The sequence below is a fragment of the Cervus elaphus genome, chromosome 26, assembly GCF_910594005.1.
Source record: "Cervus elaphus chromosome 26, mCerEla1.1, whole genome shotgun sequence".
NCBI lineage: Eukaryota > Metazoa > Chordata > Mammalia > Artiodactyla > Cervidae > Cervus > Cervus elaphus.
In genome coordinates this window covers 35,245,530-35,261,568 of record NC_057840.1, presented here as the reverse complement: position 1 = coordinate 35,261,568, position 16,039 = coordinate 35,245,530, and the positions used below count along the sequence as shown (strand labels likewise).

Genomic DNA, 16,039 nt, shown 5'->3' with positions numbered 1-16,039 from the left:
ATATGAAGACACGGAGAGAATGTGATCCATAAACCAAAGAGTGTCTGAGGCTATCAGAAGCTAGGTGATAGGTTTGAAACAGATTTTCCCTCTAGGCACTCAGAAGACACCAGTCCTACCAACACCTTGACTTTGGACTTCAAGCCTCCAGAGTTGTAAGACAACAAATTTCTGTTGTCTAAGCCACTTAGGTAGTGGTCCTTTGTCATGGCCATTCTAGGAAATTAATACACTTCAGAGGCTGGGAGAGCTGAAACCTCTATCCTTGGACTTGCCCAGATTGCCCTTGGAGCCAGAAGTGACTATGTAACATAATACTGGATGATGAAATATCAGTGCAAGTGTAGCTGAAGCTTCTGAGTAAATGTTTGGTTTAGAATACTGGAGGATTAAGAACAGAGCAGAGTGAAGAGATCAGAAAGGGGGAGTAGGGGAGTTATGGAAACATCTCAGGTTGTTTATGGTATCACATTGAGTCCCCAGAGCTCTCACACTGGACTAAAAAAACTCCACTGGAGGAAATATAGCCTTGTGTGTGCTCTAAAACAGAACAGAAGAGCTGTCTAGAAAAATGTTTGTGAGTCTGTACTAATTTGTCTGCAATAAAGGAGGCAACATGGGAATCACTCATGGTCAATTCTCAGCCAGATAATTAGCCAGCTAGGAAATATCTAAAAGTTCAAAACAAACAAAAAATGCTCGCCTCAATACTCTGAAATCTGAAAATATCATAGTTTCCTGTCATTGTGCAAGAAATCATTATTTCAAAAACACCTGTTACAAGTGTGCTGAAATTTCAAGGCTACATAACTGAAATACTCATTTAGAATTCCTGGGAACTCCACAATAGAACATTCCTCTGAGAGGTTTTCAACTAGGGGCAGTTTCACTTCCAAGGGTCATTTGGCAATGTCTAGAGATATCACTGGGCTTCCCTGGTGGCTCAGATGGTAAATAATCTGCCTGCAAAGCAGAAGATCTGGGTTTGATCCCTGGGTTGGGAAGATCTCCTGGAGAAGGGAATGGCAACCCCCTCCAGTATTCTTGCCTGGAGAATCCTGTGGACAGAGGAGCCTGGTGGGCTACAGTCCATGGGGTCGAAAAGAGTCAGACACAACTGAGTCTCTAACACTAGAGACATCACTAGGGCTTCCCAGGTGGTGCTAGTGGTAAAGAACCCACCTGCTAATGCAGGAGACGTAACAGACTCGAGTTTGACCTCTGATCTGGGAAGATCCCTTGGAGGAGGGCATGGCAACCCACTCCAATATTCCTGTTTAGAGAATCCCATGGACAGAGGAACCTGGTGAGCTACAGTCCGTAGGATTGCAAAGTCGAATACAACTGAAGCAACTTAGCATGCACACACAGAGACACCACTGGTTGCCACCAATCGGGGAGAAGAGGAGGTACTATTGGTATCTAGTGGGTAGAAGCTGGAGATGTTGCTAAACATCCTACAATGCACAGAACCGCTTTTACAACAAAGGATATTCCAGCTCCAAATGTCAATAGCTGAGAAATCCTGCTCTAAGGTATAGTAAAGTACTTAAAAAGAAAATTAGGTTTTGCTATAATCAGAAGAGCATGGAATAAGTAGAAACCACTTATTGAAAAACGTGTGGGTGGTGTCCTGAGTACCCAGAATTGTAAATCCAGGAGACTGAAAATGAATAGCAAGGAGGTAAACAAGAAAAGCAATGGTCAGTGAGTCGGGGTCACAGTGAAGGGGAGGACTTGCCAGGCCCAGGGCACATGGGTGTTACTCAGCTGGGGGCTGTGTGTTTACCCCTGGCAGCTGGCAGGGGATGCACCCTCTGCAGCAGATTCATCAGTCTGTAAAGCTCCCATTCTTCAGAAACAGTTCTAAGACAATATATGAAATCTGTTTTCTCCTGATTTTACTTGAAGATGAGTCACACAAGATGCCAGCTACAGGCTTGATTTCAAGCTTTTAAAGAGTGAGGGCAGCTATTGAAAAAAAAAAAAAATTACAGGCTAGGAATGGCAGACAAAGGCACTAAAAAGGCTCTGACTCATTCTCATTTTTACGAGGAGAGGGGGAGGGCATAGCCAGCTTAACCAATTTACATCATTTTGCTTTAGAAAATAAACATATACATCATACTGACAACTTTATGCCATGTTTCACATGCTGGAATTAAAATAGTTTCAAGAAAACATTTGGAAAAATAGAAGAGGGAAGCAATAAAATGAAATGGCAAAGATCCATTGACTATTGAAGCACATCTATTACTGTTCAAGGTAACTCACTTAATGAAGCTTTTCTCAATCCTGTAAATAATTTTCTCCTCCAACCCAGGACCTATATGTGTACTGAATCACAAGATAGACTGAGTGACCATCAGAGACCCACACGTGTTACACGCATATTAGTCGTGTTTGACTCTTTGTGACCCCCGGAGCTAGGCCACCAGGCTCCTCTGTCCACGGGATTCTCTAGGCAAGAATACTGGAGTGGGTTGCCACTTCCTTCTCAAGGGGATCATCCCAACCCAGGGACTGCACCCGGGTCTCCTGCATTGCAGGCAGATTCTTTACTGTCTGAGTTACCAGGGAAGCCCACACATGTTATGGGGCGAACATTTTCTATCCAACAGAGAGAGTCCTACACTTGGACAAAGACGTCACTGGGGCTGCTGCTGGAGCATGAGTGAATTTTGCAGAGTTTTCAAAGCGAATTTAAAGTGTCTTAGCGTTAAAGGAAATTTACAAATGTAACCCTGAGCTGTGTGTTAGTGATCACTCTGAGTTTTATAGGAACGTGAAAAGATGAAAAAGTTCATTTTCTCCTTTTGAGCAAAGAATGAACTCAAGAGAAGAAATAGTTCCTAATGGAATTAAAGCATTATATTAATGAATATCACAGAATTTGGATGTTAATCTAGTTAAAAACCTTGTTAATTAGGACTTTAAGATCTGGATTTAATGACAATTTAAATAGAGTCTGGGCTGAACTTGACACGGCTAAGCAAAGCTTTATGGGAAAGAAGAATTGTTAATAATAGAACTAAGATAACAAAATTAAGCAAGCTTCAATCATATGTGTGATTTTTTTTTAATTTTTGAATCCACTTGTTCAACAGGTCCCCTAAAAGACTGTTTCAGGTCACTAGGAAAAGGAGAGAGAAGGTGAGAGGGGAGGCGGGGCCAGGAAAGCAACAGTCAATATTTATCATTGCTATTGGCCAGACAGTGAGTTAAAGACTTCATAACAATTTTTTTTTAATTTAAGGTTTACAACAAACAATACCCTTAAGAGGCAGATCTGGTTACAGGCCTAGCAACTCTTATCTGCAATTCCAAAATCCAAAAGGATCTGAACGCTGACTTTTTTTTTTTTTTCCCAAAACTCATTGGCTGGCAAAGCTGGACCTGACAGGATGTGGCAACAAACCCTGACCTGAAGTGACCGAGGCTCTTCACAGTCCTGGTGGATCCCAAGAAGCCGAGCTGCTCACGGCTTTTGCCCCAGAAGATGAACGTGGTTGATTATGGAAAGCTCACCGGAACCCACTGAGGAGTAACGTGTAAAGGTCCCTTCTCCAGTACCTTCCTGGGGACTATGTGACATTTCTAAATGCTGAAAACTTCTGAATTCGAAAACCACAGCAGACAAATGGTATACAGATGAACCTGTCTGCAGCACAGGAATATTGACACAGAGGCAGAAAATGGACAGATGGACACAGCGTGAGAAGGGGAGGTTGGGATGGAAGGGAGTACATTAACATATATACACATTGCTGGTGTTGTTCAGTCACTAAGTCATGTCTGACTCTGTGACCCCATGGACTGCAGCACGCCAGGCTTCCCTGTCCTTCACCATCTCCCGGAGTTTGCTCAAACTCATATCCACTGAGTCAGTGATGCCATCCAGCCATCTCATCCTCTGTTGCCCCCTTCTCCTCCCGCCCTCAATCTTTCCCAGTATATACACTATCATGTGTAAAATAACTAGCTAGAGGAAAGCTACTGTATAGCACAGGGAATTCAACTCACTGTTCTCTGACGACATAGAGGGTGGGATGGGGGTGAGGTGGGAGGGAGGGCCAAGAGGGAGGGGATATATGTATACATAGGGCTGACGCACGTAGTTGTATAGCAGAAAGTAACACAACACTGCAAAGCAATTACACTCCAATTTTAAAAAGAAAAGAAAAAGAAAAAAGCTCACAGCAGGCCCCAAGGGTTTCAGATATGGGTGTGGACCCTGGACTGTCCCTATACAGTAGTCCAGGGAAAAAAAAATCTCAGAGGCTGTCCTCTCAGGAACCTCACATCTGGAGCAAGTGAGCGTGCAGTAGAGACAAAATTCAGCACGGGTAGATCTGCATCCAGAACCCACATCATTCACAGTGAGATATGACTTCAAAATATAATATATAATTGAAAGTAGGATTCTTTACCACTGAGCCACCTGGGAATCCCTGAAAGTAGTACAACCAATTTAAATGCTACTTTTAACTAACTTGGGCTTCCCTGGTGGCTCAGATGATAAAGAATCTGCCTGCAATGCAGGAGACCCAGGTTTGATCCCAGGGCTAGGAAGGTCCTCCGGAGAAGGGAATGGCAATCCACTCCAGTATTCTTGCCTGGAGAATTCCACGGACCGAGGAGCCTGGCGGGCAAGGGTCCACGGTGTTGCAGAGTTGGACACGATGGAGCGACTATTGCTTGGAGAAGAAACACTTTGACTAACTCAGACAACTCACTCACTGAATATGCTAAATGAAGGACTGACTGTCCTTAAGAAGCTTGTAAGCCTCCAACCCCCACTCACCTGTTTCCGGCTCTCTTCCTGGCTGCCCATTTCTCGAATCCTCTCCAGAATGGCATTCTCCGAGGGCCTGAGTGTGCCCGAGCTGCCCCTCAGCAGGGCTGTTATCTTCTCCTTAAATGAGGAGAGCTCGGTCTGGGAGGCCGCAGTTGCCTCCAGACTGGCCTTCAAACTCTTCTCCAGCTCCAAAGAGCTCCTCTTCAAAAGGCTCAGCTCCTGCTTTGAGGCATCCCAGACCCGCTGACCAGCAAGCAGCCTTTCTTGGAAGACCTTAACTTCCCTTTCAAGAGCTTCTTTGGCCTCCACAGCACCAAGCAAGTCCTAAAATAATTATGGAAAGTGAAGACAATAGCATTAGTAGCCAACGAGGGGAGGCTGCATTTGCTTCTCATTTATCTTGCTTACTGATGACTTTAAGGCGTTAGGGTTAAATGCTCATTCCATTCTTCATTCTAGGTGCCCTATCCTCTCTTCATAAAGACATTAAATTGCAGAACTATGTTAGGTGAATTTAAGTGTCTGAAAAAGAGAAGGGATATAAGATCAGGGCTAGAGAACTGAACTGTGGACAGTTTGGGGGAGGAAAAGGTAGGATATATTGAGAGAGTAGCATGGAAACATAGACACTACCATAAAATAGATAGCCAGTGGGAATGTGCTATATGACTCGGGGAGCTCAAATCGGGGCTCTGTGACAACCTGGAAGGGTGGGATGGAGTAGAAGGTGGGAGGAAGGCTCAAGAGGGAGGGGGCATGTGTATACCTGTGGCCAATTCATGTTGTATGGCAGAAACCAACACAACACTGAAAAGCAATTATCCTTCAATTAACAATAAATACATTTTTTTTTAAAGTAAGTGGGAAAAAAATCAGGCCTAGGGGTGAAAAAAAGGAAACTGACATATAAGACTTTTCTCTAGGGACCTCTGGAGAGATTTAATAAAAAATAAATCGCTGGCTAACATGCTAGTAGATTCGATCCATATATAGAATGTGTTTACAGGGTTATGTGTTCTCAAGCTTGGTACAGATGGAAATTGATGTTGAGGAAACAGTCAGCTCTCAGAGTCCTAATTAGCTGCTAAAAATTATTTGAATGAAGGTAAGTAACAGAGTAGAATTATCATAAAGCATCATTGTATAAAAGAGAGTAAGACCTGTCTTCCACTATTCATTGACTGTGTATCTCCCTGTCTGATAAAGACAATACTAATGCTGGTAGGCCCTGAAGAAATGAAATGGGAAGGAATAGTCGGTTTTGGGGTGGGAGGATTAAAAATGGAGAGACAGAACTATACTGAGAAGAATAACTTTAAAGAATATGTATGCTTAGGTTTGTAAAAATAAAGGGCACTGAAAAGTTACCAGTGCATCTACTTCTATTTACTATATCTAGGATGCCAAAGAGGCATCAAAAAGATATCTTTAAAATTCATTTAAAAAAAATTGTTGACATCAAGTTCCAAATTAAATTAATTCACATCAAAAAAATATTATGGAAATTAGTTCCTGAAATGCTTTGCTTTTCTGGCTCCTGGCAACTGTTCCATTTCTCCACTCCTTTTCCAAACTAGTCCTTTTTGCAGAGAAGCCCCATTACCACTGTGAATTAAATCATATGAAGAGTCAAGGACCTTTATCACAAATACAATACTTTAATACTTTAACAATTTACAATACTTTAACAATTTAAATTGTTAAATTTACAATTGTTTACAATACAATTACAATTTACAATTTACAGATTTTATTTTCAGATAGTAATACAATATCTGTTCAACTAGAATAACATTCTAATCTAGCATCAGCAATGGTGACAATAAATTGGAGTTTATTGCCATGTGTTAACTTAGAAATTGCAATCTAATGTGTGGTTAGAAAACTGAGTCCTGGGGACTTGCCCAGTGGTCCAGTGGTTAAGACTCCAAACTCCCAATGCAGGGGGCCAGGGTGCAATCCCCGGTCAGTGAACCAGATCCTGCACACCACAACTAAAGATCCCGCATGCTACAACTAAGCCTTGGTGCAGTCAAATAAATATTTTTTTTAAAAAAAAAGAAAGAAAACTGAGGTCTTAAATTTGATGAGACAGTGATGAAAGTTAATCCTAATCCCCTCAGAATCCTAAAACCCAGTAGGAAGTTATATATCAACTTTTACATTGAAAGAAAGTCCCTAATGCAAAAGAGGAGCCTTTCCATGACCAGTGGAGAGATATTTTTAACCAAGAATTTACAGAAGTTCCTACAAATACACAGAAAATATATCAGACACTTGAATACTATAGACTTACTGTCAGTTTGGAATAAACTAATCAATTGGCAGTTTACACCGAGAGACCAATAAACACAATTAAAATATTTCAGCTATGAGAAACTTTTTCCACTCCGATATCAGACTGTTGTCTCACTGCCTTAGAGACCATGGCCAAAACAGTCCTCTTTAACAAATCTGGAGCACTAATGCTTATGTCTAATAAAATCAGAAAATTCCTTCATGGTCACAGAATATAGTAGCACATGGCAGCAGCTCAGATTTTTTTTTTTCTGGACACATCTCAGCCCAGTTAACTATATACCGTTTCTCATATGAAATGCAGGAACTTGGGAGCCAGCAACCAGGCCTTGGGGACCTACTCCCCCAGCACTCTGATTAAGTGCTTCAGAATTCAGGAGGCACAGGGCTGAATGGCTGGAAACAGATGTCCTCGGACAGCAAATGCAATTACTAATAGAGCTTGAAGCAGGAGACAGCGGCTGGAGTGGAATCTGGTTGCACGGCTACCTCAAGGATACACTGAAGTAATGTGACATCAGTGTCACCGGCCAGGATCCAGGAATGCTGTCAGACCACACTGACACACAGAATAAGAAATAACTAGCTCTCTCAGAGCAAAATCAGGACAGACTTCCCAGAGGGAACTGCATGGGCAAATGAGGACAGATGCTATGGAAATAGTGATGGGAATCACTTAAACAAAATTTTTTTCTTAATTTATTGACTTTTAGTTGAAGGATAATTGCTTTACAATATTGTGTTGGTTTCTGCCATACATCAACATGAATCAGCCATAGGTGTACATATGTTCCCTCCTTTTAGAGTCTCCCTCCCATCTCCTACCCCAGCCTCCTCTCTAGGTTGTCACAGAGCCCCAGTTTGAGTTCCCTGAGTCATTCAGCACCTTCTCACTGGCTATCAATTTTACGTATGTTAGTGTATATGTAACAAATCTTTAGCTTCAGATCTAGTAATGCAACGGATGTATAATGATCCTTTCATGACTACTTGTAGCAAAAACATTTGTAAATAATATGATCAAGGCATTCATTTTAATTTCCCAATTAAATGCATGAAGTAATGAAATCATTCAAAGGTTTGTGTTTTTAAAACATATTAATTCCTATTATGATATTTTTAACCATCCTATGGCTTTGGGTATGCCTGAGATCAAATGCCTCTCAGAACGAAAATGACTGATTATCATCAGGGTAGAGAACCTCTGGCTTGAGCTTAATTCATCCAACCTTAGACAATTTTCATAAAACTAAAAATTAGTTGGTTATTTTTACCTACTGCAGTTAATATTAACAAACAAACTCAGAAATTTCCCCAAACATGCCCTCTCATGCATTGCTGGTGATAGTGTGAATAGGTATAATTTTGGCATAAATACCTAAAAGATGTAATATGCACAATATCTTTTGGCCCTGTAATTCCATGATCTGTTAGAGAAGAAGCTGTACAGTAACATTTTACTTCAAAATGAGGAAGACCTTTCCTAGATCTGAGCTGTCCCAGTGGCATCATCAACCTTGGAAAATAACAAGAATTCAGTTTAAATTTGAAACTCTCATTATTGACAAACTCAATACAAGTTAACAATGAATTAAACTGTCCATGAGGCCAGTGTGTTCCTGGGCTTCACTTCAGTACTGCAAAACACCCTGCCCTGAACTGGTCGGACTGTGCCTGGAGGACCATGGACAGTTCCCAGTTGAAATTTAAAGGGGTACATAGTCAAAATGGATTGGGTTCTGCATCACACACTAGGATTAGATCCATAACAAAAATATTTACATGAACATGTTATTTTTAACTCTGTTTCAATTTATTGTAAATGTGTTGAATGAACCTAAAGACAAAGCACTGAAGACTTATAGTTACAGAACAGAATGTAAATATTACACAACTTGACAAGGTAAATATAATGATATAATAAAAACTGTCAAATGAATGAGGGGAGAAAAAAGTAGGCAGCATTAAATTCATCTTATTTCATAGCAGAACATCCAAAAAAGTACTATTTCAGGTTATCGGGTGTAGTATTGTTTTAAAGTCTTAACGGTAATATTAGAAGTTAAAATGAGAGTGTAAAACTACGGCTAGAAGTGGAAGGAGAGATGATTCTTAATTTTACTTCAGAGTCTTATGAACATTTTAAAGTTTTTATAATATGAGCAGATATTATTTCAGTGTTCATTTACATTTTAATGCCTCACCATTTTAGAATCCTCCCTCTAGCTTATTAGCACCAGGTTGCAGACGCATCCACCATCCTGTTGGCATCAGGACTGGGATGTCTCAGGCCAAGTAGCTAGCTGGGCAGGGATACAGCATCACCACGAGGCTGGCTGCCTTAGGACCCCATGACTCCCTAACCCATGCATCAGAGTGCCCACCAGTGCACTTTACTAGCCCTGGGACCCCTGGGACCTTACTTGGCTGCAGGAACCAGCCCCACTCACCAGCAGACAGACACCAGACCCAGGACCACTGTAACCCAGGAGTCTGCCATATCAGGACCCAGCCCCCACACGAAGGAGCCAACACTGGCTCTGGGACACGTTGCACCACTTGGCCAGCTCAAATTCCTAGAAGCACACAATCTTCCCAGACTGGGTAAGGAAGACGTAGAAAACATGAACAGACTAAACACCAGTAATAAAACTGAATCAGTAATTTTAAAACTTCTCATAAACAAAAATTCAGGATCAGGTGGTTTCATAGGTGAATTCTACCAAACATTTAGAGAAGAGTTAACACCTATCCTTCTCAAATTCTTTCAAAAAAAAAAAAAAAATACTGCAAAGGAAGGAACACTTCCAAACTTGTTTTCAAGGCCAGCATTATCCTGATACCAAAACCAGACAAAAACATCACTAAAAAGAAAATTACAAACCAATATTACTGATAAACATACATGTAAAAAACCTCAACAAAATACTAGCAAATCAATTTTAACAATACATTAAGAGGATCATACACTATGATCAAGTGGGGTTTATCCCATGGATGCAAGAATGATTCAATGTGAAACAGTACATTAATAAATTGAAAAATAAGTATCATATAATTATCTCAGTAGATGCAAAAAAGATTTTGACAGAATTCAACATCCACTTAAGATAAAAACTCTCCATAAAGTGGGCATAGATGAAACATACCTCAACATAAAGAAGGCCATATATGTCAGCTAACATCCTACTCAATGGTGAAAACCTGAAAGCATTTCTTCTAAGATTAAGAACAGATAAAGGTGCTCACTCTAGTTACTTTTACTCAATGTAGTATTGGAGATCTTAGCCACAACAATCAGACAAGAAAAAGATATAAAACCATCTAAACTGGAAAGAAACAGGTTAAACTGTCATGTTTGCTGATGACATAATACTAATACATAGAGAATTCTAAAGATGTCACCAAAAAACTACTGGGACTCATTAATGAGTTCAGGAAAGTTGCAGGATATAAAATTAATATGAAAAATCTGTTGCATTTCTACACACTAACAACAAGCTATCAGGAAGAGAAATCAAGAAAACTGTCTCATTTACAATTAGCTCAGAAAGAATAAATACCTAGACATAAATCTAAGGAGGTAAAAGACCTGCATTCAGAAGACCATAAGACACTCATGAAGAAACCAAAGATGATAGAAACAGATAGAAAAATACACCATGCTCAAGGATTGAAATAATAGTTAAAATAACCATACCACCCAAGGCAATCTACAAATTCAATGCAATCTCTATCAAAGTACCAAAGGTAGTTTTCACAGAACTAGAACAAATGATTCTAAAATTTGTAAGGGGATTCAGAAGACCTCAGACAGTCACAACAATCTTGAGAAAGAAGAACAAAGCTGGAGGTATCACGCTCCCTGATTTCAAAGTATTACTGCAAAGCGACAGTAATCAAAATAATATGGTACTGGCACAAAAACGGATACATAGATCAATGGAATAAAATAGAGACCCCAGAAATAAACTCACATTTATATGAGTTTACTATATTACTAGAGGGATGGGCAATTAATGTGCAACAAAGGAGAAAGAATATAATGTGGGGAAAACACAGCCTTTGTAATAAATGTTGCTGGGTAAACTGCACAGCTACATCCAAAAGAATCAAACTGGAGTACTTCCTCAAACCCTGAACAACAATAAATTCAAAATGGATTAAAGACTTAAATGTTAAGATCTGAAACCACAAAACTTCTAGAAAAAAATACAGGCAGTATGCTCTTCGACAGCAGTCTTACTAATATTTTTTGAACCTGTCTCCTCAGGCAAGGGAAACAAATTCAAAAATAAATAAATGGAATCTCCATATGTTTTCCATAATGGCTGTATCAGTTTACATTCCCACCGACAGTGTAAGAGGGTTCCCTTTTCTCCACATCCTCTTTAGTATTTACTGTTTGTTAATTTTTTTTTGATGATAGCCATTTTGACTGGTGTGAGGTGATACCTCATTGTAGTTTTGATTTGCATTTCTCTAATAATTAGATCATGGCATCTGGTCCCATCACTTCAAGGCAAATAGATGGGGAAACAGTGGAAACAGTGTCAGACTTTATTTTTGGGGGCTCCAAAATCACTGCAGGTGGTGACTGCAGCCATGAAATTAAAAGACGTTTGCTCCTTGGAAGGAAAGTTATGACCAACCTAGATAGCATATTAAAAAGCAGAGACATTACTTTGCCAACAAAGGTCCGTCTGGTCAAGGCTATGGTTCCAGTGGTCATGTATGGATGTGAGAGTTGGACTATAAAGAAAGCTGAGCGCCGAAGAATTGATGCTTTTTAACTGTGGTGTTGGAGAAGACTCTTGAGAGTCCCTTGGACTGCAAGGAGATCCAACCAGTCCATCCTGAAGGAGATCAGTCCTGGGTGTTTATTGGAAGGACTGATGCTGAAGCTGAAACTCTAATACTTTGGCCACCTCACGTGAAGAGTTGACTCATTGGAAAAGTCCCTGATGCTGGGAAAGATTGAGGGCAGGAGAAGGGGATGACGGAGGATGAGATGGCTGGATGGCATCACCAACTCAATGGACATGAGTTTGAGTAAATCCCAGGAGTTGGTGATGGACAGGGAGGCCTGGCGTGCTGTGGTTCATGGGGTCACAAAGAGTCGGACACGACTGAGTGACTGAACTGAACTGAACTGAATAATTAGTGATGCTGAGCATCTTTTCATGTGTTTGTTGGCCATCTGTATGTCTTCTTTGGAGAAATATCTGTTCAGGCCTTCTAAGGAAAATGATATTGATGAACCTATTTGCAGGGAAGGAATGGAGCTCCAAGGATGTAGAGAATGGACTTGTGGACACAGTGGGAGAGGGAGAGAGTGGGACGAATGGAGAAAGTAGCATTGACATATATATACTATCAAGAGTAAGATGGATAGTTGGTAAGAAGTTGCTGTGTAGAGCAGGGAGCCCAGTCTGACGCTCTATATGACCTAGAGGGATTGGGGGGAGGGAAGGGAGGCTAGGGAGGGAGAGGATGTATATATAACTATGGCTGGTTTGTGTTCTTGTATGGCAGAAACCAACACTGTAAAAAAAATTTTTAATATAAATAAATAACTGGGACTACATGAAACTAAAAAGCCGTTGCACAACAAACTACCAACAAAATGAAAATGCAGCCTACTGAATAGAAGTTATTTGCAAACAGTAAGTCTTATGGCAGGTTAATATCCAAAATATACAAAGAACTGATATGACTCAACATCAAGGAAAAACAAGAAAACTCAGATTGAAAAATGGGCAGAGAATTCGAACAGACATTTTCCCAAAGAAGACAGACAGATGACCAACATACACATGAAAAAAATGAAGTCATAGAAAAGGAGATCAGATTTGTGGTTACCAGGGGTGGGACACAGGGGAAGGGGAAATTGGAGGAAGGCAGTCAAAAGGTACAAACTTCCATTTAAAAGATAAACAAGTATTAGGAATGCATGATAAGCATAATTAACACTGCTGTATATAACATATAGCAGTTGCTAAGAGAAAATCCTGAGAGTTCTCATCAGAAGGAAAAAGCCTTTTTCTATTTCTTTAATTTTGTTTATTAAAGAAATAGAAGAATTCTATTTCTTTAATAAGATGATGAATGTTTACTAAAGTTACTGTATAATTGTTTAATGATGTAAGTCAAACCATTATGCTATCCATCTTAAACTTATACAGTGACATATATCAATTATATCTCAATAAAACTGGGAGAAAAAAGATAGAGCCAGGATGACAACATGAATTATAGGGATTCTGATCCTGACTTGCTACAGTGAAGAAGTGTCAAACAATTAGAACTTCACAGAGAAGGTGGACCTCCTTGTATAGAAATGAGTTCCCTGACTCTTAAGGTGTTCGAGGGGAGGCTGAATGCTAAATAGAGGGGGACACTTTAAAGATGATTCTTATTTCACATAGAGAGTTAGATGATCTACATTCTAAAAGGTCTTCAGGTCACTTCCAACACTGTGATTCTAGGACTGTAAAGAGATCTTTAATTTCTTTAGTAATTTACCTGTCTAATAATTTCTCACTTCCAGGAACTCTTTCCATATGTCTGGACTCTTAAAATAACCATACGTTTATTTTAATCCCTAGATAAAAGTAAATATGAGGAAAAGGAAATTAAAGCACTGAGCATCAATTATAGGCTGGGCTTGTCTTGAGTACCTTATGTATATTACATCATTCAACCCTAACGATAATTGTAAGAGATAGACCTTTAAATCATTTTCCAGTTTCACACACAAATTGAAGTTCAAAGAGGTAAAGTCCTATGCCTGAGAGCACACAGTCAAACAATTATGGAGCCTCGAAAAAAGCCCGAGAGCCTGGCCTCTTAGCCACTCTGCTCACTGTGTCTGTCTTACCCTCTTCCTTCTTACACTCTGCTGCAGGACAACAAACCAAGAGAGAGAAGGAACATCCTTCCAAACCAAGCTTGCTGACTCCAAAACCAATATGCTTTCCTAGCTTCAATTCTGGCCACAAGAGTCAAAGAACATGTGAACAGTGTGAAGGAAAATAAGCAGTTTTAAATCCATTATGTAAGTTTAATTCCTGATTCCTTGATTGAAATGTCTAGTCTATAGCAAATGTACATGGCTAACGTAGATAAAATGACTCCTTTTCTCAGCCTTAGATTATTTCAAGACAACAAAAAGAAGAGGTGCCAAGCTTCAATATTTTTTTTAAATGTACTGCAATTTTTAACTGTTAAAAGATTTTCAAATAATATATCTTCCAAACGTATAATAAACCACCTGGATTTTTATTGGGGAAATTTTCATAAAGTAACAAAAAATCATTAAGAAAATAAGAAAAGCTGAGTTTGGTAGAAACAGCACCCCAGCCCTTCAGAAACTTCTTTCTCTGCAGTCATTCAGGACTTTACTAGTAAAGTAAGTTTCCTACCCCAAAAACAGAGCTTTAGAAAGCATTATGAAGGTTCTCTCTGAGACCGTTAACGTGTCAGTAAAACCACTTGACAGTGTTTTTCAGTAGTAAATCTCTGGAGTCATAATCCCATGAATGAGCACTTTATTAAAGACCTCAAGCTTTTTATTGCCCATATTTTTTATAACTTTTATTATTTTGGCAGGAACTTGATCCCAAAGTGAATGTGTTTCACAAGTCTGAACAACATTGCATCATCGGTCATTTACAAGGCTAAAGACACTTACATAAGAAGAGGAATAAATTCTATACTTCTTAATGTGCTCTTACAACATATTGTCATTTCCTACTGCTCATCTCCAAAAATGCATTTTATAGACAAACTCAATTCTTCACAATTTTCTAGGCTTGGAAAGTTAGTAACTACTATCTATAATCAAATTAACGTCATTCATTCACTGAGGAAATTTTCACAGCTACTTATCTTTATTGTTCCCCTCACAATAAAGTGAGACTTGTATGTAGGAAGTAGCTGTGAATCTATATAAAAAGGGGATTACTGTTAAAAGTAAGACAACGTAATGACCAGGGTTCAAATCCTTTGCCACTTAATAGCTGTGCATACTGAGCAAAGTACATAACCTCTCTGAGCACCTAGCAAAATGACTATGCTAATGGCAAGTGATTGGCATTGTTGTGGTTCAGTCACTCAGTCGTGTCCGACTCTTTGCGACCCCATGGACTGCAGCACGCCAGGCTTCCCTGTCCAACACCATCTCCCAGAGTTTGCTCAAGCTCATGTTCATTGAGTTGGTGAGGCCATCCAACCATCCTGTCCTCTATCATCCCCTTCTCCTGTCTTCAATTGTTCCCAGTATCTGGGTCTTTTCTAATGAATCAGCTCTTCACATCAGGTGGTCAAAGTACTAGAGCGTCAGCGTCAGCATCAGTCCTTCCAACAAATATTCAGGTTTGATTTCCTTTAGGATTGACTGGTTTTATCTCCTTGCAGTCCAAGGGACTCTCAAGAGTCTTCTCCAACACCACAGTTCAAAAGCATCAATTCTTCAGCACTCAGCTTTCTTTATAGTCCAACTCTCACATCCATACATGAACTACTGGAAAAACCATAGCTTTGAGTAGATGAACCTTTGTCAGCAAAGTAATGTCTCTGCTTTTTAATATGCTGTCTGTATTTGTCATAGCTTTTCTTCTAAGGAGCAAACGTCTTTTAATTTCATGGCTGCAGTCACCATCTGCAGTGATTTTGGAGCCCAAGAAAATAAAGTCTGTCACTGTTTCCATTGTTTCCCCCATCTATTTGCCATGAAGTGATGGAACTGGATGCCATGATCTTAGTTTTTTGAATGTTGAGCTTTCAGCCTGCTTTTTCACTCTCCTCTTTCACTTTCATCAAGAGGCTCTTCAGTTCCTCTTCACTTTCTGCCATAAGGGTGGTATCATCTGCATATCTGAGGTTACTGATATTTCTCCCAGCAATCTTGATTCCAGCTTGTGCTTTATCCAGCCCAGCATT

General features: G+C 39.8%; 1 protein-coding gene across 6 annotated transcripts in view; it reads right to left on the bottom strand.

The window, feature by feature from the left end:
• The window catches only part of CCDC170 (coiled-coil domain containing 170), an 88,810-nt gene that overhangs the window by 29,723 nt on the left and 43,048 nt on the right, over window positions 1-16,039 (bottom strand). For all 6 annotated transcript variants that reach the window (XM_043888313.1, XM_043888310.1, XM_043888315.1 and 3 more), the window contains exon 6: window positions 4,805-5,122. In XM_043888313.1, the coding sequence (XP_043744248.1) occupies window positions 4,805-5,122 (318 nt within the window). The remainder of the gene's footprint in view (window positions 1-4,804; window positions 5,123-16,039) is intronic.